This window comes from Sceloporus undulatus, chromosome 1 (assembly GCF_019175285.1).
Source record: "Sceloporus undulatus isolate JIND9_A2432 ecotype Alabama chromosome 1, SceUnd_v1.1, whole genome shotgun sequence".
Lineage (NCBI taxonomy): Eukaryota > Metazoa > Chordata > Lepidosauria > Squamata > Phrynosomatidae > Sceloporus > Sceloporus undulatus.
The window spans coordinates 217,498,945-217,523,616 of record NC_056522.1 but is presented as its reverse complement, the minus strand read 5'-3'; the positions used below and the strand labels follow the sequence as shown (position 1 = coordinate 217,523,616).

Genomic DNA, 24,672 nt, shown 5'->3' with positions numbered 1-24,672 from the left:
CTTGCAGCATCTGAAAGAGGGATATATCAGCACAATTTACATATGGACTTATATTCAGTTATTTTGTTGCTTTTATTGAAATGCATAAGTAATGATTTCTCTTTATTCCTTATCTCTTTATTTCTTATTTGCTGTAATGTTAGAACATCATGATATGTAACTGAAAGCCCTAAATGTAATTTTACTATTTCTCATCTTCTTTTTTTTTATCTGTCTCTCTCCCTCTTGCCCTCCCCCCCTCTCTCTCTTTCTCTCTTTCTCTCTATCACGGACACACAAACACACATATGTAAATGGCAACCAACAGCAGTTCCTTCCTTCCCATTTTTTTAGCCATGCCAGGGTTCTCTTCATTTCAAACATTTACTCTGGCAGCAGATATTTCCCAGTTCAGGGCATTCAAAAGTTCCTGTTACAACCCTTAAATATAGCAGTCCCATTGTAATAGATGCATTATGTAGTTTATAAATTCTGAGGATATGGACAAGATCCTTAGCAGTGTAAGATCAACCACATGCACCCTTGGTACTAGCCTTTTTTGGTTACTAAGGCAGCTGAGAGGACTAGTTAAGTGGGTACAGAGAGCTTGATGAAAGAAGCCTTAAGGCCATCTTTGTGAAATGTTCTTAAAGGAAATTCTCTCTAGATCCTTCTGTGTTGGATATTTCTAATCTATTTTTGGCCAGGTACTTGTGTCTGTGGTGGTAGTTGGGTCTAAATGCTCTTGGATAAAATGGATTATCTAGAATCTGGCTTCATGTTTGAATTTAGAACGGAGACAATGCCACTCTATAGATAATCTATATCAGAATGTAGGCAGCATGAATATGTTTCTGTTGACAGGCTTTACCGGGCATCTTCTCAAATTTGATACTGCCTACCATAAGCGTGACAGTGTCTGAAAATCTTCAGTGCGATTGTGTGACTTTTCCAGGAGTATGCCATTTTCTTCCCCAATTTCCCCCTATCTGATAATCTCCAATGAACAGGCGAGGGGAATGATATCTTTTTCTTTGCCTGAAAGCCCTGTGGATTCGATCGACCCTTGGTTTGATCCATTGGGGTTCCTGTGATCTTTGTTTGCTTTAAACATTTTGAACATAATAGAGAAGACACAGCCACAGTGTGTGTGTGTGTAATATGAGACCACAAAATAATACAGCCAAAGGAAGAAGCTGCAACACCATTGCTTATAGTATTACAAACCATGGCAAAAGGTTTCTGACTGTAACACCATCTCATTACAGTCAGTAACCCCAGTAACAACAAATATGGCATGTGGTGTTGGGGGCAGCGGGAGAGTTGAGGCAAAGAACGATATTTTCCAAAGCACGAAATATATCACTGGCAAACACTGAGAAGTACAACCTCCAGGGAAGTTGTCTGCAGTCAGCATACCAAATGGGTGACAACTTCACATTTACTGTACTAAAATGTGATCATCTGGAAAGATTTTGGCCTCGACCCAAGTTCTCTCTCTTTCCTTCTCTCTGACTCTTGTCTCCAGCCCTCTCAGCATTATTAACATATAACTAGGTAATCTAAGAGCTTGCGTGAATTCTCATGTTGTTATATCTTATTTCCCATTTTCCCTCTGAGAAGTTTGTTTGATCTGATTTCTTTTATTACCATTTTTCCCACTAGGAGCCAACTTGTTTATGTTAAGAACCCGCATTTGGACTTAATGGATGAAGATATCCTCTATCACTTAGACTTAGGGACCAAAACACACAATCTGCCAGCCATGTTTGGTGACATAAAGGTAAAAGAAATATCATACGGGGGAAGTGGTCCTCAGCAGATTTTCTTTACGCTCAAGCTTCTCTTCATTTCTTTTACTGTTACATTTTCTCACAGCGTCTTCTGAGTGCCAGCTTCACAGAGATGACTTAAAAGTCCCAGAGGGACCAAGTCAGTGCCCATTCTGTAAAGTAACTGAGAAAGTATGCTGCAGCTACAGTTATGGGCAATTACCCTTTCTTTCTTGGGGAAAATAAGTAGACTGAGGAAACTAAACCTTTTGCTGGAATGATGAGCTCAGTTCTTCCCTGGGGTAGTTTCTGTGACTCCAGTTCAGAAAGAATACGGTGAGGAATTTGGCTTTACATGGCATCATTTCCAAAGCCATGTATTTTATTCTTTTTAGAAGGAAAGGGCAGCTTCTGTTATTGTGTAAGGAGACGCACTTTAGACTTGTATATACATACACCCAGGGAACTAGTGTCATGTAGTGATTTGAGCATAAGACTACGACTCTGGAGACCAGGGTTCAAATCCCCACTCAAACATGGAAACCCACTGGGTGACCTTGGGCAAGTCACACACACTCAGCCTCTGCGGAATGCAAAGACAAATTCCCTCTGAACAAATTTTGTCAAAAGAAATCCTGTGATAGGTTCACCTTGGGCAGTATAAGGCAAAGCAAATTTACACGTTTTGCACATGTATTTCTTCATATGCAAAGGTCTCCCAGACAAAATTCTGGTCTTAAATTTGAAATTAATTCACAAAGGGGAAACCAAAAATAAAGTAGAGAGCTGGAATCTAGGAAGCTGCATCCTACCAGGTCACACAGTTTGTCCATCTTGCCTAGTAAAGTTTATACTGTCTGGCAGAGACTCTCCAGAGTCTTGGGGAGAGAGATATTTCCTGCTGTTGCCTGCTCCTTTTAACTGAGGATGTCAAAACATGCTCTCTGTCTTTAAACTATATTATTTTGCATATTGCTGCAAAATATGCATATTGCATATGAAGCTGGCTGTCATTAAGTTTTCCTAACAGGGGAATCTCATCTGAAATTGTGCCTTTTGGAATGGGGCATCCATGAAACAACAATGGATTCAACTGATTTTTCTCCAGAAAAATGGAGGCCAAATGGAAGCACTTTCAATCCCACTGATGTCAATGGGAAGGTTAAGTCATTTTGAAAAATATTTCCTACTGAAATTATTCCACAAGTGCCTCACTTTCTCTGTAGCACTTATCCTTGGCATGGTTTGTATGCTGTGCATTTTTTCATTTCCAATCAAGGACCTAAGAGCTGGAAGAACACAACTTTTACTAAAATTAGGAGGTAATTGAAGCTACCTAGAATACAGGCAATTAAAGACATGAGCCAGTTCTCTATACTGCATTCCCCTGTAGCATAGTGTTCATTTAAACGGATTTACTCAGGAGGAAGTCCCACTGAGCTGACTTCAGTGGATAGGTATGCTTAGGACTGCAACTATAATATTCCTATGGCTGTGCAGCAGGATGCAAAGTGACACAGAACTTTAGTAACCTAAAACAGTTCCAGTACTTTAATTCCTCATATCATTTCTGACTGCATCAGCCATGTGGGATTGCTGGAACATGATGATTAGTTGTCTGGTAGATTTAGAAGTAAGAGGAATCTCCCCCCCCCCCTTCTTTTAATGTGGCCCTTTCTGACATTCTTGTTCACAATTGTAATTCCCTGTTTCATCTGCATAATTCTGAGCAATTCCTGTCATTCTGGTTGATGCCACTGAAATAATAAATCAGGCCACACGCTGCTTTAGCATCTGCTCCTAGTTTGTTTGCAGTAGAGATAACTACCAACAGTTTAGCTTCAGTCACTGCATTAAAACGATATTATGCTGGATTTACTTTAAACTGAACGTTTCAGTTGCTTCATAGGAGGTACCTGGACAAGGAACAAGCAGACACGAAGTACAGATGTCTGTGTTTTATTTTAGTTTGCCATTTACCCCTTTTGAAATATAGGCAGAATTCCATGGACAATGTAGTCATTCAGCCCTGCATCTCCCCACCAACTTTGCTAACCACCTAGAAAAAGAAGAAGGCTGGCATGACATCATTGCTGCTTGCATTTCACATTATTGGCTCCTGCTTCAAGGAGCCAAAGAAGTTTGAAATGCGCTTGTGTCAGATCACATATTTTGTTTTACTAGATGTTTACTAAACAGAGAATAGCTCTGCAGCTGTTTTCAACCCAAGCCATATATTTCTCAGAGTATAGTCTAGCTCCAGCTTCAGATTTCATAACAATAATACAGTTAAAGGAAGCAAAACAACTTGTTCTGCTAAAACACAATATGCTGTCACATTTTAAATCCATTAGACTGCTTGGGCTACCTGAGAAATGTATTTTCATTCATGTTAACTGCCACCTTAAATAAATAGGTCAGGAAGCTGGTTTCTTCTGTCTTCTTGGCACATTCCGTTTGGGTATTCAAAAAAGAAAAGAAAATATATTAAAGCAGTTCAGCATCTTGTCACCTGTGCAAACCAAGTCTCAGTTGTTGCTACGTCTGATAATCTGATAATTTATTTTCCAGTTTGTCTGCATGGGTGGGAGCCCAAACAGAATGAAAGCTTTTGCTGAGTTCATGCATAAAGAACTTGGACTCAAAGGAGATGCCAAAGATGTGACAGATATTTGTGCTGGGACAGATCGGTACTGCATGTATAAGGTTGGCCCGGTTCTCTCCATCAGTGTAAGTACATTTTGAGGGTACCAAAAATACTTCCATTAGTAGCACAACAGTAACCAATGACTTTACCATGTTTAATACTTAATGTAAATCAAAGACTTGTGAGATGAACTGGAATGAAAACTTTTATAATCAAGATATATATATATATATATATATATATATATGCAACAATATAATCATTAACAAAGCCTTTCAGGAATCAGCGTCATTCTACAGCCCTGTTGGTACCTTTGTTTTGACTGACAAGCATAGCTTCTATGAGCTCTTTCAGTCCTTTAAGCTGTTCACTGTTTCTACTGATGCTGTCAGTGAGAATGCCTGAGGGCACATCTTGTAATCTTAGCATATCTCTTGGGTGCTAAACCAGAAATATGGGAAACTGAACAAAGTAGTTACCTTGGGGAAAAAAAGCAAATTCCTTTCTTTGCAGGTTTATAGTACAACTCTTGGTATGTAGATTGCATGGCCCACGCTGGCCCCTGAATAGCTGCTTTCTGCAGTAAGAGCTTGTTATAATAAGCCAGCCTGGAAGGCAGAGCAAGGCAATGTTTTAGCCCCCTGTGGTCTGCAGAGTTCAATATGCTTGTGAGATTCATCTAGATCACTTCAGAACCAATGAAGGTATTGCCAAAGCCATCCGACTGGATGCTCTTTGCAATGTAGGATATATTATTTCAGTCCTGCATTTGCAGCACCCCACCCCTCCCCAACGTATAAATTAATCTTCCATCCTAGGTGTGGACTATAACCCTCATCAGCCCTTGACAGCATGGTCACTGGTCAGGGATTATGCAAGTTTTAGTCCCAAACATCTGGAAGGCATGACATAAGGGAAGGCTGTTTTATACAATGTTATATAGATAATTTGCACACAAAATTACGAAGAAGGCACTGAAGTGAGCTGAGGACAATCACCTTCAATTCAAAAGTTGTATGTTTTCTCATTATCTAGTGCATATCTGTTTCTGCCTTTAATGCTACTACTGTTACTGCTATTGCAACTATCGTATATACTTAACTGTAAATTGACCTCATGTATAAGTCAAGGTCAGGTTTGGGGGCCAAAATTATGAGCCATGGATAGGTTGAGGGTAAAACCTAGAGGCTCCTTCAGTGTGTGTATATGTGTGTATGGCAAGAAAGACTCTCATCGAGGCTTTTTGATTCATCATTTCAGCTTTCGTTTCAACCAGACTTGTGGGTGGCAGATAGATTCTTAAACAAACAGTGCTTTCTGATGGTCTTAGGGGGTGTTCCCATTCGCCTATAAAGCGGATCATGATGTGAATTTAGGGGGTTTCGTTTCCACTGAAGCCTGAATTCGACCTGCATAGCCTCTGAATCATTCCCATAGAGATTCAAATCTGAATCGGATTATCTTGAATTATATGCCTATAAAGCGGTTTAAAAAAACAGTAGGTTTTAACATGGATTGTTTTTGCTCCCGGGGTCCGATTCACGGTATCCGAAAGGAAATGAAAGGGTGTTTGATTCAGGAACCTGGAGATGGGAGGAGCAGCGCTCAAGGGGCTAGCCTGGGAATGTCACCCTCTTTGTTCTCTTTCTGCATCGCCAGCATCATTTTCTTCAATTCGCATAAACTTTCCCCCGGTGGATTGCAACCTCCCCTCTGCTCCTCATTCATAGACCGATGTGTGAAGAGAGCCATTGAACACCATTTTAAACTATTCTTTTTTCTTTTTTCGCCTCTGCCTGAGCAGAAGATGGGCTTTGCAGGACATGCCTGCTTGATCGCCCCCCAGACAGCCCAGAGAGCAATGGGGGAGGCAAAGAGATTTTGGGGAAAGGAGGCTCCTTCCAGAGGAACTATGGGAAGACACAGGAGAGCCTGGACGCCTGAGCAGCAGATGGGCTTTGCAGTACATGCCTGCTTGATCGCCCCCCCAGACAGCCCAGGGAGTAATGGGGGAGGCAAAGGGATTTGGGGAATGGAGGCTCATTCCAGAGGAACTATGGGAAGCCACAGGAGAGCCTGGATGCCTGGATGCCCAGGGATCTGAGGGGGGGGGGAATCAAGCTTTCTCTTCTCTCTTCCCCAAAGAGTCTCTCCGCACTGAAGCCCGCTGCCTTCTCCTCCTTGATCCGATTTGGAAAACACACACGCACACACACTAGATAGATAGATAGATAGATGATAGATAGATAGATAGATAGATAGATATTATATATATACACACACACACACACACACATATCTACACACACACATATGTATATATATGAATACTCACACACACACATGCATATATATATACACACACACACAAACATAAGTATATACACACATACATATTTGTGTGTGTGTGGGAACGCACATATATATATACACATATGAATGTATATTTGTGTATGTGTGTGTGTGTGTGTGTATCTAAAGTAAATTATAAAGTAACAACTTTTTTAATTTATGAAAAAAAACCTCATCTGTAGTTCAAAACCCACTGTAGAAATAATACAATTTGAGACCCCTTAATCTTCCCTGGCTCAGTACTAAGGAATTATGGGAACTGTTGTGTTTGTGAGATATTTATCCTCCTCTGCCAGAGAGTGCTGGTGTCATAATAAACTACCATTCCCAGGATTCCCTAGCACTGAGTTATGGCAGTTAATATGGGGAGACACAGAAGAGGACGAATAGAGGCTCCTTCTAGTCTGGGGAGACACAACGGAAGAGCCTCGGATGCAGCCGATTTTCATTGGCTGCCCTCCCCCCCAAAAAAACAACCCCAAGACTTGTGACGTCTGAAACCTAGGCGCTTGATTGACAGCTTGCGGATACAAATGGAATGGGGAGCAAGTTAATCCACTTTAAAATAATGTGATTTAAAATAAATGGGAACAAAAACAGGGTCTAAATGAATCGAGGTAATTTGCCCCTTTTCGTAATGGAAACGATGGAAAAAATTCGAATTATTCCTGGAACATAATCCAAATCAAAATCGCGCCAATATAATCCGTTTTATCTGCCAAGTGGGAACACCCCCTTAGGCAATCCCTGTGAAAGGGTTGTTTGACCCCCAAAGGGGTCGCAACCCACAGGTTGAGAACCAATGCTCTAAAAGGTTTGCCATCACTGCACTATGCCATGATAGAAAGGCAATGGTAAACCTCCTCTGGACAAATCTTGTCAAGAAACCCCCGTGATAGGTTCACTTTAGGGTTGCCATAAGTCGGAATGACTTGAAGGCACACAACATACAAACACTTATTCAATAGGGTATTGGATAAGTATCTCTGTGTTGTGTCCTATGTGAATTCTTAAGGAGACTTATTCCTGCATAGAATTGTGTTGCATAACTCATAACATAGGTTTAGGACCTTGGGCACTTCCTCAATACACAATTATAACACTATTATTTCATTATAATATGGTTCCATCCCATAGAATTTTGGGGTTTGTAGTTTTGTCAGAAGCCCCAGAGGAGATCCCTGACTGAAGATTCTAAAGTCCCTCCCTAGACTACAAATCCCAGGATTCCATAGAATGCTGCCACAGAGGTTAAAGTGTATTCATAGCAATATCATTGTATAGTACGAATAGTCCTTTGTTTGGATTCATTGAAGTGGCACTGAGAATATTACAATGGAATGGAAGCATTCAGTAATGTTCAATATATGTCAGACACCCAATTGGTTCTTTGACCCAAGGCACAAATTTGCACTGGGCTGTCTCCCAAAGAAGGAATGTTTAAGCTTTAGCTACACATATGAACACTGGGTTTTGTGAGAAATCAGTAGCACCTACCAGCTATTTAAAAGGGAACAGGAGGTAGGAACGACTGGGAAGCCACATAGTGAATTAGGCTAGAAAACATAGCACCTGTTTGCATCTGACTTTCCGCATTCAACTGGATATGTGTATACAAAAACCCTCTCCATATATATTAGGGATGAAAGCATGCATAACATCCATCTGTATGCTTGCTGCTAACATATTTGAATACTGCTGCACTCTAGTTTTCTTGCAGTGTGTTTCACATTTCTACCCACTATCTGCTCATGCACACAGAAGCTTTACACTGTGAAGCCTTTTCTGTAGCATATGCAAATATAATCCAAGCAAAATTCTTTTATTCCCATGCATTCACAGTGGTTCAATGGCTAAAATTAACCTCACACTCAATCTTACTTTAACCTCACACATCACTTTATGAAAGGGGCTAAACACATCAGAACACCTGTGCTGGCTCACATCAATAGCCTACCTAAATCCAGGATTGTTTTTCCACAGTAACCAACCAGATGACTAATGCAAAGCCCATGAGAAGGACATCAGGGGCAAAGCCCACTCTTTTTCTTCTGCAACAAACATTCAGAAGACATACCATCATCTGGAGAAGAGATATAGCCATGGTGGTTGTTGTTCTTATGTGCCTTCAAGTAGTTTCTAACTTATGGCAACCCTAAAACAAACCTATCATGAGGTTTTCTTGGCAACATTTGTCAGAGGAGGTTTGTTATTACCTTTCCCTGAGTCTGAGAGCATGGGACTTGCCCAAGGTCACCCAGTGGGTTTCATAGCCAAGCAGGGAATCAAATCCTGGTCTCCACAGTCATAACCCAACACGCAACCACTACACTACACCATGGGGGGAGGGGGGGCAAAATGAGGGCTTTCCCTCTCCCAATAAGAATGTTGTCCTCCTGACGTTTTCTTTGATATCCGAATTTCCAACAAGCATTTAGTAATACAGTTTAGGCATCCAAAGAAAAGGGGCTGGCAAAGACAGCAAGGGAATGTGAACACAGCAAATGAAAATGTTCTATTTTTGAACATTTTCCAATAGCTCATTCTCTGTAATGCCAGAAATATGAGGACTGAAAGAAAAGCCCATAAGTGAGGAAATTCTTATTGGGGGCAATGCCTTCATCCCCACCCCTCAGTTGTACTCCTGATAGGAGGAATACAGAGTCATCCTGGCTAATAGCACAGTGGGGCCTGATGTACAGATAGATATGAAACCAGTCCATTTTATATTTAGCATAATATAATTAAATTGTGAATAAAGAATATCTTAAGTAATTTTGGACTTATATTGCAGGGCTCTTAAATGTCATTTGTAGCTTTGAGTTATAAGTTATAAGACTGCGGTTTTATGTGGATACAATTCATTGTTTTGTATTAGTTTGAGCACTGAACTACAGTTCTGGGAGACCAAGGTTTGAATCTCTGTTTGGCCATGGAAACCCACTGGATGGCCTTAGGCAAGTTACACTTTCTCAGCCTCAAAGAAAGGCAAGGGCAAACCCCCTTTGAACAAATCTTGCCAAGAAAACTCTCAGATAATCTCACTTTTGTTGTTGTTCACCTTTTACAGGGTTTTCTTGGCAAAAAAGGGGTTCGCTTTTGCTTTTCTCTCAGGTGGAGAGAATGTGGCTTGCCCAAGATCACCTAGTGGGTTTCCATAGACAAGCAGGGATTCAAACCCTGGTCTCCAGAGCGGTACTCCAACATTCAAACATCTATACACCACTTGCTATGGGTATTCTCCAAATGACCCATTTCTCCTTCATTCTAGTAAATTCCAAAACCCTATGTTGTTCATTTTATAACTAATTTACCAGCCATGTTCCTTTCTTTCCCTTAACACACTCCCCAAGCAGTTATTGCTACTCTAATCATCCAGGCATTAAAAATGCTATATGTTTTAAACTTTAAAATAGTGAGTGGGGAAAAAATTGCCATAGCTTCCTCTTGCTCTCTCTATAAATTATTTCCCTGTTCTTTGGATACATGGAATGTAACAGATGTACAGGCCTGCCTAGGAAATTCCCTACCTGCATCTTTGCTAGACAAGTGAAACATAAGATTAATAGGCCAGGAGCATAAGATCCCCATGCAAGCCAAAGGGTTGTTTTATTGTAACATTGAACAGAAGTGGGATCAGACCCAAAGACAATGATTTATCCCATTCTTTTGTTAGAATCATGTCATATATCTTGGGATCATAGAATCATAGAATCATAGAATCATAGAGTTGGAAGAGACCACTAGGGCCAACCAGTCCAACCCCCTGCCATGCAGGAAATCCAAATCAAAGCATCCCTGACAGATGGCCATCCAGCCTCTGTTTAAAGACCTCCAAGGAAGGAGACTCTATCACCCTCCCAGGGAGTGCATTCCACTGTCGAACAGCCCTTACTGTCAGGAAGTTCCTCCTAATGTTCAGGTGGAATCTCTTTTCCTGCAGCTTGCATCCATTGTTCCAAGTTCTGTTCTCTGGAGCAGCAGAAAACAAGCTTGCTCCCTCTTCAATATGACATCCTTTCAAATATTTAAACAGGGTGATCATATCACCTCTTAACCTTCTTTTCTCCAGGCTAGACATCCCCAGCTCCCTAAGTCATTCCTCATAGGGCATGGTTTCCAGACCCTTCACCATTTTTGTCGCCCTCCTTTGGACACGCTCCAGTTTCTCAATGTCCTTTCTGAATTGTGGCGCCCAGAACTGGACACAATATTCTAGGTGGGGCCTGACCAGAGCAGAATACAGTGGCACTATTACTTCTCTTGATCTAGACACTATACTTCTATTGATGCAGCCTAAAATAGCATTGGCCTTTTTAGCTGCCGCATCACACTGTTCACTCATGTTCAACTTGTGGTCTACTTGGACTCCTAGATCCCTTTCACACGTAGTTTCATTCAGCCAGGTGTCACCCATCCTATATCTGTGCATTTTATTTTTCCGCCCTAAGTGCAATACCTTACATTTCTCCGTGTTGAATTTCATTTTGTTAGCTTTGGCCCAGCTTTCTAGTCTATTCAGGTCATTTTGAATGCCACATACTGACTTTGAAAGACCCTCGCATTATCTTGTTAGCAGAGGAATCACTTTTTTTTTTGGTTAGGTCAGCAGGAGTTGATGACTTGGAGTCATTCCCTGTATATATGTAAGAGAATTTAGAGAAAATTGCTACAGATATCATTTAAGTACCTTTTATTGTCATCCACCAGTGAAATGACTTAGAGTATCACAAGTTTCCAGTGATGCACTCTGAATGTCAAACTAGATGTTGAGAGGAGGACACATTGCCTACAATTAATCCATTTTCCCTCCCACGTTCAGATTTCCTTAGCTATATGTGTCAAAATGATCAGACATATACATTATGTTGCAATGATCAATCACAAAACAAAGCATATCAAATGCAAGAGACAAAAGTCAGTATGTCATGTGCTATGTCAAAAGCACCACTACCTTTTCTCTACTTGGGGGAGTGCCTCTTCTTAGAATGGGATAAATTTTATTTATTTACATATTACATATTGAATTTATAACCTGCTTTTCTCCTGGGATAGGACCCAAGGTGGCTCTCTCTTTTGAGCCATAGATAGCAGGGAATGGAGTGGCTCCCACTGGGACCGATGCTATATACTTGGTGTCCTAGATTTTCTGGGAAAGTCTGCTCATGCTTTTACTGACAGTAGCCTGTAAATTGAAGCCCTGGGGAAGGATTAACCGCTTGATGGCAGTTATATACTGGAGAAAGAGTTCAATGGCTTTGCTGTTACTGAAAGGCCCCACAGCTTCACAATGTGTTAGAAGAGCAGCAGCACACTGTGATGGGAAGGATAAGAGCAATAGTGTGACTATAATGGATTGTTTCTGCACTCTGCATCTCATTACTCCATACTGCAAAAACACACTGTTAGATTATGAGGTACAAAGCAGAAAAACCTTGGTTCAGGGGATCTATGACTTTCTGGGTGCTCTTGAACTACAATACTGACTATTGGCTATGCTGAAGGGAATTGAACTCCATCAACATCTGGAGGGCCCTAGGTTCCCAACCACAATCCTAATTCAAATTTTGCCAGAGGCTTAACTAGTAGCTTTCAACAGATGGTATTTTGCTTCAGCTTCCAGTCTGCATTATGAAGAAAGAATCTTTCACAATTCTTGCAAAGGTTAATAATTGTTTTGTTAATCTTTTGTTGGGAACACACTCAAGTGTCTCTCCAATAATGAATAATTTAATCAAGACTAACATGTATATTTATGGAGATCTGCCCTGTTAGATAAAACGGTTAACTAGCATTCTCTATATACCATTTTCTCTACAAGTTGCTTATTGACTGCTAATGGAGGAGTTCAACAAGGAAGAATACAGTTTTCATACAAAAAGCTCAGGTTCCCACTCTGGTGTTTCTGGGCCGGGCTGGAAAATGCTCTTGGCAAAACCTGGGAGAGCTGCTGTCGCTCAGGCTAAATGACACATTACATTAAACTAAGGATGTAAAAAACATTTCCCCCTTTTCTTGTCCTTAGGATATCTAGTTGAAGAAACTGTCAAACTCTACAAGATTTTCCATCCTTTTGCAAACATGAAAAGACCAGCGCTTTTATTTAAAATTTATCCTAGTTTGTGCCAAAACATACATGTAGGGCAAAACCAAATTGATTTCTGCCAAACCGACCCCCCCCCCGAAAAAAAACCCTAGGTTAAATTTTTGACAAAGAATCTCTGGTAAACATGCAGAAAATGTTGTTGTCCTCCCCAGAAGGGAAAACACTTTTAAAATGTTCCATTCTTCTCTATAAGAACAATATAATCAGATTTATATCCACACATTAAATATGTAGTGTGCAACTGAGCCTCTTTTTACTTACAAGTAAGTATGCAGTGCTCCAATCTTCCGCTTCCTCCATTGTGGGGGGTGAAGTTAGAAAAGGGCATGACTGGTAGAGAGCTTCAGATCTCTCTTACCTATTCAGATTCAGGGATCTGAATACATTTGTTAAAAAAAAAGGGGGGGGGGTTCTATTCCATGCTATTCATGGGTTTAATAACCATGTAGTTTAGCCCTCAAGTATAGATGTTACCTATCTAAATGAACGTACGGTGTGACTCAGTAGAGAAAATGACATCCTGTGTTCCTAATAGGGGAGGAAGAAAAGTGGCACAGCCTTTGATGGATTTCCAAACCAGCTTCAGATTTGCATTGTGTTAATTTGAATTGGACTGATTGGCTGCTCCACATGATGCAAACTCAAAATTGTGTACTTGCCAAAAGAAAACAAATGCTCCAGTTTGATGGTTTCAAAAGCACTATGCAATTTTGTTTTCAAAACTGGTCACATTCAGCAGATTTCAAAGTCAGTGCAAAGTAATATTCAAAGTGTAATTCAGAAACCCGCTTTAAATGTCTCTGCTTCTGGTTCATCCTAACCCAGTAATCTATGGTCCTATTGGTAGTCCTGTTGAATCACCTGTTGGATAGTGAGCCAACATTTTGGAAATCTCTTTGATTCAAAGGTTCTAGATTGAATTACCCACTTACCCGATAGTATGTCCCATTAAACTAATTGAGTCTTGTTTCTAAGGAGGCACACAATGGGTTATTCTGCAACATTTCCCTATTGAAATCTTTGGTTGGTTTTCTGAATTTCTTTTAGCCATATCTAATATAACACTGTGTAGATGTCTTTTTGTTTATCTCAATGCCTGGTTAATTGAAGGTATTGCAGAAAAAGGCACAGATAGATATCTTAGTGTACTGCATTTGCAAGATATTTCAAAACAAGAAAGCCAAGTTAAAAACCACCTAGTTTGGGTGGGCTATACACCATACATCCAACTGACATAGACATTTACTGAACACCAGTAATTTAGACGTAGCCTTATTATCTCTAGACATTATTTTTAGACTTTAAAATTATTTCATTTTTGCTAAGAAGATATGAAGTTATTCTTGTTCTTTCTCCCTCTTTCCCTAACAGCATGGAATGGGTGTTCCTTCCATTTCCATCATGCTTCATGAACTAATCAAATTGCTACACCATGCAAAATGCTGTGATGTTACCATTATACGCATCGGTACTTCAGGGGGATTAGGTGAGCAAAGAGTTTTGCTACTGTCGGGCAGAGGGGATGCAAATGAAATACATCGCAGGAAAAGGTCATGCCTTTATGAGATTTTCGTAACATTTTAAAATAATTTCAAGTCTACAAATATCAGCCTGCCAGGGCATATAAAAGGCTACAAACAGCTATTTTTCTAATGTAGCATTAGCCTGGAAATCAGGACTTGTTGTTCTTTTCAGATACAAGGTTTTTTTGGGGGGGGAGGGGGGAGTGGATTACTTTTTCACCATACATTTAAAAAATCAGATGGATAAGAATAAGAGACGTGCACACACAAAAATGACTTGAATTCAGTATTGCAATTATGAATGTATAGCATCAAGTTTTATTTATTTGTTTATTGGATTTATATCCCAGCTTTCTCCCAAAATGGGAGTTATGGATCTATACCTAATCCATATTCACAAACATTATGTAGTTACAATCATGGCACTATTGCCACGATCGTGAATACCCTCCCAAACCTCCTTTTGCAGGCAGCAGCTAGATTGGGCAAAGGATACAGCTAATGACTGGAAGGATCACAGAAAGATGGCCTTTTCACTGGCCCATGAGGCTGTGATGATCAGAAGCAGGACACCTGTCATAAGTCTTCATTGCAGCCTCGCTGGCTGGCTGGCTGGCTGGCTGGTGGGAAGTGGGTAAAAATATCATCTTCTTTTGCCCTGGTTACCAGCTGAACAGATTTCCATCAGAGTGAAGCAGCTACTGCCTGGTAAAATAGGTTGAGGTGGGTGGAATAGGAGACACTGCCTAGTTACGCATATATAACTCAGTAGACAATATAGAGTTCTGGCCATTTTCAGTACTGTGTTGTGAAACAATACTTTGAATAATGTATAGTCAGCCCTTAGTATCCACAGATGTCAAAAACGACAGGACGTCAAGTCAAGTTTAATGGTTGTGTGTGCATGTGCCACCATTAGGGCCAATGGGGCTTGCCATGCATGGATGCTCAAATCCGCAGATGGCAAGCCCACAATTCAGGCAGGTGGACTGTACACAAATATTTTCTTCAAAACTAAGAGTCTAGGGTTGCATCAGCACTGTAGAAATAATGCAGTTTGATACTGCTTGAACTGCTATGGCTCCATGCTATGGAATCCTGGGATTTGTAATTTGTTGTGGCACCAGAGCGCTCTAACAGAGAATGTTAAATATGTCTCAGAATTGCAAAACCCTTAATTCCATAGCATTCCATAGCACTATAATAATGTAGACAAGCCCAGGCCTATTGTAAATCTGGAAAGCCCAGGGCCCACCTGAATTTTACAGTAAATGTAAGCTTGCCCAATGTTTCAAAGCACAACAAGAGATACTGAAGATTTCACTACAGTGAAGTAAATCTGAAACCAAATTTCAGGTATAGGGAAATTCAGTCATACACACTGTGGCTTTCATGTGACATGTAGCTTTGTATCAGTTTTGTGTTTGCATAAAGTTAACTTTTCACAAGTTCAGATGAGTATTGCTGTCATGTATAATTGCAGATGTCTTTTTGCTCAAGCAGTCCTTAATTTCATTAACATCTTTTTGTTTTCAGGGATTGATGCCGGCTCTGTTGTAATAACAGATAAAGCAGTGGATTCATTTTTTAAGCCGCAGTTTGAACAGGTGATACTGGACAATGTGGTTGTACGAAGCACTGAATTGGACCAAGAGCTGGCAGAAGAATTACTAGAATGCAGCAGAGAGATAGAGGATTTTCCAACACTTGTCGGCCATACAATGTGCACCTATGATTTTTATGAGGGTGAGTGGGGAGTATATATAAGTCAATATTTTTTAATCTTAAAGATAAAAATAATTCTGAAAAGAACAAAATAACAAGAGATGTGTAGGACCAGACAAAAGGCCTACCTGGTCCAGCATTCTGTTCATTCACTGGGAAAGTGGTTGCCTATGAAAAACCCACAAGCAGAACAATAGTGCAGTAGTATCCTGTGTCCCATCTTCTTCAGCAACTGATGCTGACTGATGTCTGGTAATGAAAGTAATATAACTAGCAGCCACGGATACCTTTATCTTCCATGAATTTGTCCAGTCCCCTTTAAAGTCATCCAAGTTGGCAGCCCTCACTTCAACTGGAAGCATTATGGCATCATGACATGACATATCCAGATTTTAGTTGGCATTGCCTAGGAAGTTTATTATCAATTTTCTTCTTGTTCCTTCATTTGATTTGAAAGTCTTCTGAAACAACACATGAATGTGTGCGCGCACACGTATCTATTTATGCAGATGCAAGTACCCCTAAATTGAATGGAACATATTCCTGAGTAATCATGGACTGTCTATAAGCTTCATTGAACATGAGTAGATTTTTCAGTAAATGTGCTAAGGACATTTCATTTCCTTATCCACATCTCTTCATAAGATCAGCTGTAATAAGTTTTCCTCAGCTTCTAATTATTTCAGAAACCTTTGCTCTGTGGTAACTTTGGGAACAATTATCAAAGTTACACTACCCTACATTTGCCCAATTTTATAACATGAATGCTCATATATACCAACATGGTGTAAATGGTTCACTACAATGCATTCTATGTGGGGTTGCCTTTGTAGATGTTCATTACATCACACAGGGGCTGAAAATTTTAGCCTTTGTTTTGGTCATGCTAAGTATGGCATAGTGGTTCAACTGTTACAACTCTGGAGACCAGGATTCAATTCCCCTCTCAGCCATGAAACTCATTGAATGGGCAAGTCATATGCTCTCAGTCTTCAGACAAAGGCAATGGCAAACCTCCTCTGATCAAATCTTGCCAAGAAAACCCCATGGCAGTTTTGCCTTAGGGTCACCATAAGTCAGAAATTACTTGAACGCAAACAACAACAACTGTAGTATTGCCAATAAATAAATAAATTGCTGGCTGTGTGTCCACTTCATAATACTACTGTTTACTTTAAAAATTGTAAATGGCATGATGCCTAGATGAGGGGCCCATTCTAGAATGATCTTACTACATCTTTAAGATCATCAGCTGACAGCAAGCCCAAGTTCTCTAACCATTGGAAGCGAGAGGGAAAGCCTCATGATTGCCACTGCTCACTTCATCATTGCTGCTGCTATTACTTGCCCTTTCTTTTACTCTAAGCAAAAGGGCAGCTGGCCTTTACTCTCCACAGAGCCAAGTGGACTTAAATGTCTTGCTCTGAAGGTCCTTCCTCCAAACCTCTTGTGCACAGGAGATCACCTCTGCCTCTCAGAGCCAGGTGCTCTACTGTCTAAGCTTGTGGTCTCTCAAAGGCTTCCTGTCCAATGAACCTTGCTGTCTTCTAGGAATGGGAAGAACAGCCATGAAAGAGCTAGATAAGATAGAATCATAGAATCATAGAATTGTAGAGTTGGAAGAGACCACTAGGGCCATCCAGTCCAACCCCCTGCCATGCAGGAAATCCAAATCAAAGCATCCCTGACAGATGGCCATCTAGCCTCTGCTTAAAGACCTCCAAGGAAGGAGACTCTATCACCCTCCCAGGGAGTGCATTCCACTGTCGAACAGCCCTTACTGTTAGGAAGTTCCTCCTAATGTTCAGGTGGAATCTCTTTTCCTGTAGCTTGCATCCATTGTTCTAAGTTCTGTTCTCTGGAGCAGCAGAAAACAAGCTTGCTCCCTCTTCAATATGACATCCTTTCAAATATTTAAACAGGGCAATCATATCACCTCTTAACCTTCTTTTCTCCAGGCTAAACATCCCCAGCTCCCTAAGTCGTTCCTCATAGGGCATGGTTTCCAGACCTTTCACCATTTTTGTCGCTCTCCTTTGGACACGCTCCAGTTTCTCAATGTCCCTTCTGAATTGTGGCGCCCAGAACTAGACACAGTATTCTAGGTGGGGCCTGACCAAAGCAGAATACAGTGGCACTATTACTTCTCTTGATATAGACACTATACTTTTATTGATGCAGCCTAAAATTGCATTGGCCTTTTTAGCTGCCACATCACACTGTTCACTCATGTTCAACTTGTGGTCTACTTGGGCTCCTAGATCCCTTTCACACGTAGTTTCATTCAGCCAGGTGTCCCCAATCCTATATTTGTGCATTTTATTTTTCTGCCCTAAGTGCAATACCTTACATTTCTCTGTGTTGAATTTCATTTTGTTAGCTTTGGCCCAGCTTTCTAGTCTATTCAGATCATTTTGAATGTTGATCCTGTCCTCTGGGGTATTAGCTGTTCCTCCTAATTTGGTGTCATCTGCAAATTTGATAAGTAAGCTCCCAATTCTGTTATCCAGGTCATTGATAAAGATGTTGAATAACACTGGTCCCAGGACAGAGCCTTGTGGGACCCCACTGGTCACTTCTCTCCAGGATGAAAAGGAGCCATTGTTGAGCACCCTTTGGGTTCGGCCAGTCAACCAGTTACAAATCCATGTAACAGTTCCTTTGTCTAGCCCACATTTTACAAGCTTGTTTGCAAGAATGTCATGGGGAACTTTGTCAAAGGCCTTACTGAAATCAAGATATACTATATCCACAGCATTCCCTTCATCTACCAAGCTGGTAATTTTATCAAAGAAAGAGATCAGATTTGTCTGGCATGGCTTGTTTCTCTGAAACCCATGTTGACTATTTGTGATTATGGCATTGCCTTCTAGATGTTCACAGACTCTCTGTTTAATTATCTGCTCCAAAATCTTTCCTGGTATTGATGTCAGACTAACTGGACGATAATTGTTGGGATCCTCTTTTTTCCCCTTTTTGAAAATGGGGACAACATTTGCCCTGCTCCAGTCTGCTGGGATCTCTCCTGTTTTCCAGGAGTTTTCAAAGATTATTGCCAATGGCTCCGATATTACATTTGCCAGTTCTTTTAATACCCTTGGATGGAGTTCATCTGGTCCCAGAGACTTAAATTCATTTAGATTAACAAGGTGTTCCTCTACTGGTTCCTCTTTACTTATTCTGTGCTGAAATTCCCCTATTCTGTCCTCTGCTCCATTATCCTCAGGTTGAGCACCCTTTGCCTTTTCTGAGAAGACTGAGGCAAAGAAGGTGTTGAGTAATTCTGCCTTTTCTCTGTCCCCTGTTAACATTTTGCCATCCTCTTGACGCAGTGGCCCTACCATTTCCTTACTTTTGCTGCGGACATATCCAAAAAAGCCCTTTTTGTTGTCTTTAATCTCTCTAGCAAGCCTGAGTTCATTCTGTGCTTTAGCTTTTCTGACTTTACCCCTACACATGCCTGCTATTTCTTTGAATTCCTTTTTCGTGATTCCCCCCTTTTTCCATTTCTTATACATGCTCCATTTAAAACTTAGCCAAGGTTTCTTGAGACACCTCCCATTTTTCTTTTTCACTGGAACTATTTGAAATTGTGCCTTCAGTATCTCCCTAAATAGTAAAGATATACAACTGAGTTCTAATGTTAGAATCATCCATAGCATTGTATTTCCCGTCACCATGAATGAATGTGAGAGCTGGACAGTGAAGAAAGTGAATAAGAAGAAAATCTATTAATAATAAAATTTATTCGGTCTTTGACCAGTATAAAGAAAATCTATTAATTTGAAATTGGTACTGGAGAAGAGTGAGGAGATACCTTGGACAGCCAAAAAAACCAAATAAATGGATCCTTGAACAGATCAAGCCAGAAATCTCCCTGGAAGCCAAAATGATCAAACTGAGACTGTCGTACTTCGGCATCATCATATGAAGGCACAACTCATTTAGAAAAGACAATAATGCTAGGAAAGGTGGAGGGTAGCAGAGAGGAAGACCTCAAATTAGATTGATAGAACTTTATTGCACAGGGCTCCCAGGGACCGCTCTCAGAACAGAATGGAAGGGGCCTGGAATGGGCACAGGACGAGTGGGGGATGCATTTTATCGCACACACAAGTCCCACACTCCTTCCGTTCCGTTCCCCATCTGTTCCAGAGGAGGAGATTTTTGAGAACTGTTCAAAACAGTTCTCTAAAATCTCCTCCTCTCTGGAATGGACTGGGAATAGAAGGGCAGGGAACGGAATGAGTGAGGGACTCTGTGTGCAGTAAAATGCATCCCCTACTCGTTCCATTCCCTTCCTGGCTCCTTTGGGACCATTCTCGTTGCGTCCCAGGAGCCCTGTGCGATAAAGTTCTCAGTTAAGGAGGTCATGAGTATGAATTTACAAGGCCTAAGGAGAGCAGTGGAGGCCAGGGAAGTTTGAAGATGTCTCATCCACAGGATCACCATGAGTTGGGGTCAAGGGCAGTTAACAACAACAGACCTACTGATAAGGCCAACCTTGTACACTGAGGCCTTTCTTCATGCACAGTACTTCCCCACGAGAGAAGTGAAATCTATAGGGAAGAGGTCTTTCTCAACTGTGTCACAGCACTTATGAAAGGACTTCTTCAAGCACATTCCCCTGATATCAACTTTTTCATGCTTTAAGAACTTGATAAAAAGGGGTGGGGGGATTTCTCAGACATTATAAATCCTAGTGATTTTCTTTTTTAAAAAATCACTACCACAGCTCTTTTATTTTATCAGCTTGTTTCTGCTGTTTCTAAGTCATTGTAAACAGGCCTGGAACTGAGAATGAAGGAGTGTGTGTGTGTGTGTGTGTGTGTGTGTTTGCAAGCAACAAAGGAGCATGACAATCTGGTTTCCCATTTCCTTCCTTATGTCACAGGAAAATATACGGCACCCTTGACAGCAATGTCTTATCTCCCTCTTCCTCAAAAACCAGTAGACATTCATTGACATTTTGTAAGAAACAAGCGTATTATATTAAACAGTTAAAGTAAAATAGTCCCTTGTCAATAATCATACCATCGTGTTAACAGCTGGATTATACTTCAGTTACTTCCTGTGACAGGATTATAGCCTCCAAAATTACCTCACTGAAGAAAAATGTCAAGAAGTATGGCATTTATGTAAATAACCATTAGCACCTCTCTAGTACCCCCGGAACATTTTCTTTGGAGGCAATTAAATGCTGTTTGCAAAGTGGATGGAACGGAATAAATGGAGAATTAATAATCTGAAGACTATTTATAAACCTTTGGATCTGTTTGCAAGCATGGCCATCTGTGTTTTTGCTTGAGGCCACGTTTTATCAAAGCCATTTCAGAGGATAAATGCTCTGAAATTAAAATACAAGGAAACAGTTTGCTCAGGTTGGCAGCACGGTAGGTGTATATTTGCTGTATTCAGAAATGCAAGTTGCAAATCAAGAAGCAGAGCTTAACTCCTCAGAAGTAAACCCTAGTGAGTTCAAGAGACTTTACTCTCAGGTAAGTGGGCATAGGAGTGTAGAGTCAAATTCCAGCTATTGGCTAAAGCACTAATTAAAGAGATTATTTGCAAGATCTTTTAATTCTGTGATGAAGTTTGAGTTTGTGACCTTAATTAGAAATGATTTCCCAGGGAGTTTAAGTCATGTTAAGTAGTACTTATTCACACATACATGTCCCCATTTTACTTTTCTTTACCTTTTTTAGGTTGCATCTACACTTCAGAAATAATGCAGTCTGCCACTGCTTTAATTGCCATGGCTCAATGCTATGGAATCCTGGGATTTGTAGCTTGTTGTGGCACCAGAGTGCTCTGATAGAGAAGGCTAAATATTTCCCCAAAAATACAAATCCCAGAATTCCATAGCTTTGAGCCATGGCAGTTGCAGCAGTGTCAAACCACATTATTTCTGCAGTGTTTGAAAGTCAGTGTTGCACTGTACATCCAGATATCCCTCACTTTCTTGGCTACATTGCCTTGGTGCTCTGTTTTCCTTGGTGCAGCATGACAGAGAGACAAGTATAATGCAAGATATCTGAGCACCTCCTGGCATTCCATCTTCAAAATCTTAGTTGTGTTTCCCATTTAGGGGAAAGCGAAAGCCACAGTGACCCATCCTGTAGCTGTGTGTTTGTGTTATGGGTCTTCAAGTCGTTTCTGATTTATGGCAACCCTAGAGCGTGGAGCCAAGTGGGCTGGAAAAGCACAAGAGCAGTGGTTCTCATACTTTGGTGCTCCAGATATTTTGGTCTTCAGCTCCCATAATTTCTGATGGTTGACCAAGTGGGCTGGGGCTTCTGGGAGCTGAAACCATCTGGAGCACCAAATTTTGGGAACAACTGTCTCTGAGAATCCTCTCCTCACCACTACTCTATTAAATGCCAGCCAATGACTAATGCACCACATATATACAGGAAGAGTATGGATTTTCCCTGCAGCAGCAAGACAATGGGAGACTATGTTCTCTAGCACTCTCCTCCATAGCTGAAATAATCACAGCAGGAGCTTTGCCTGAACCACTGTGTCTTCTATCATATTAGTGCTCCTGTTCCATTCTTGGCTTGTGCTGCTTTCCCATGCACAGAGTAATAAAGAGCATATTATCCTTAATTTATTGATTCTTCTCCACAATGATATGGCTTTTTGCTGGATGATGCATTTTTATGTGTCTCTTTGTAGTTCACTTTGTGCCATTTTGTTGTAATGTTAATAAATACATGGAAGATAAGATATTAATATTTCAAAGCGCACGCTATTAAAGTGAAATAAAGAAATGTGAGATTTTAATTCCAGCAAGATGTTGGGAAATTAGCTGTGAGCTTCCTGAAGAAAGCTTTCTTTGACTGTAGAAGTCAGCACTGCCAGCACTAGTTTTGAGCACAGAACACATGAAAGTACAAAATACTGAGGTTTTCTTTCCTTTCCTTCTAAGGTCAGGGACGATTAGATGGAGCATTGTGCTCATTCTCCAATGAGAAAAAGCTAGAGTACTTAAAAAGAGCATACGATGCTGGAGTTAGAAACATAGAAATGGAGTCTACTGTATTTGCCGCCATGTGCAGGCTTTGTGGCCTTAAAGGTAAGTCAGAGGGCATATTTATTCTCTTTTGCTAATGCTTCCTCAGGGCCACCCACCCCCTAATCTCTCGTAAGCACAAAGTACTTAATTGATGTTTTACTGTCTCTGTAACACCAGTTTACTTAAGATTTTACCTTGCTAGCTGTCCATACTTTTCAGTTGCGGTGGATAATTTTCAATAACAGAAAACATGTGTCTGGACTATAACATTTTCTACTGAAAAGGGGGGTTCATGATTGAATGTTCTTCCCTACAATATAGACATACACACACACATATATATCTATAGATAGATGACATGTTGAGAGGGCCCACAGGAGGCTAGCGATCTGTGGGTTTGAGCATTCATGGCTTGCCATGCTCCATGTTATTCAGTGGCAGCATATGTCTACAGATGTGCTGACACAGGTCTGTGTGTGTTGCTGCCCACTGAATAATATGGAGTGTGACTGTCCACATTTTTTCCCATCTGCAGGGGACCTGGAACTGAACCCCTATGGATGCGATGGGTCCACACTATTAAGAGTGTATCAACACTACACAGTTAAAGAAATCTGATACAACTTTAACTATTAAGGCTCCAAACTGTGGAATCCAAGGATTTGATGTTTGATGAAGTATTTAGATTTCTGTGCTTACACAGCTCTTATGCTATAGCCTAGTATGATATGAGAATTCTAAGGACTTCCCCAAACTAGATTTCCCAGCAACCAATGTGGTATTACTGTTGTTGCTGCTCTAGCACTGTAACATCGGCACATGGATGGATTCAGTTATGGTTTTGGAATACAGCTTCAGAATCCCACACCAGGGGACTTATCACACAGTTTTATAAGTCCATTACCGCTCCCGAATTTAATAATAATAATATAATAATTAAAATATAAATAATAAAATAATAATAATAATTTATTTATAGCCTGCCAATCACAAGGAACCACGCGGGTTACAACAGATAAAAATAAAGATAATAAATAAAATACAATAAAAATAAAAAATAAAAAAAATTAAAGAGAGCGAAGTGAGTACATTCACAGTTAGGCCTGATGGAAGTTGGGCCTCTCTTTTCACTCCCTCCCAGGTCTGATGAGAGTCATGAGGGAGGGCTCTTCTGCTGAGGCAAGGATTTTTTTTAATTAATTTAAATTAATTCTTCTCATTAAATTTAAGAGAAGAATTGTGGACAGAGTGGACATAAGTCACAGTAAATGGGGAGTAGAACAGGTAGGGAAGGCCTGCCGGAAGAGAGTCCGTCTTAAGAGCCTTCTTAAAGGCTGTAAGAGTAGAAATGTCACAAGATCCCTTCGGCAGGTCATTCCATAGCTTCGGAGCTGTGATGGAAAAGGCCCTCTGGGTGACTGAATTAGCCTAGATTTTATGGCTGAAGTAGATTCTTCCCTGAGGACCTTAGAGTGCAGGACGGACAGTATGGAAGTAGGCAATCTCTTAAGTATTCTGGACCCAAGCCATGTAAGGGCTTTGAAGGTATC

At 40.6% G+C, this 24,672-nt stretch overlaps 1 protein-coding gene across 2 annotated transcripts in view; it reads left to right on the top strand.

The window, feature by feature from the left end:
• UPP2 (uridine phosphorylase 2) overlaps positions 1-24,008 on the top strand; it is a 29,391-nt gene extending 5,383 nt beyond the window's left edge. Inside the window, exons 3-7 of one of the 2 annotated variants that reach the window (XM_042473918.1) lie at positions 1,645-1,762; positions 4,323-4,481; positions 14,228-14,342; positions 15,916-16,125; positions 23,036-24,008. In XM_042473918.1, the coding sequence (XP_042329852.1) occupies positions 1,685-1,762; positions 4,323-4,481; positions 14,228-14,342; positions 15,916-16,125; positions 23,036-23,217 (744 nt within the window). In that variant the 5' untranslated portion in view covers positions 1,645-1,684 and the 3' untranslated portion in view covers positions 23,218-24,008. The remainder of the gene's footprint in view (positions 1-1,644; positions 1,763-4,322; positions 4,482-14,227; positions 14,343-15,915; positions 16,126-23,035) is intronic. The other variant, XM_042473911.1, reaches the window with a different exon arrangement.
• Positions 24,009-24,672: the final 664 nt, after the last annotated feature.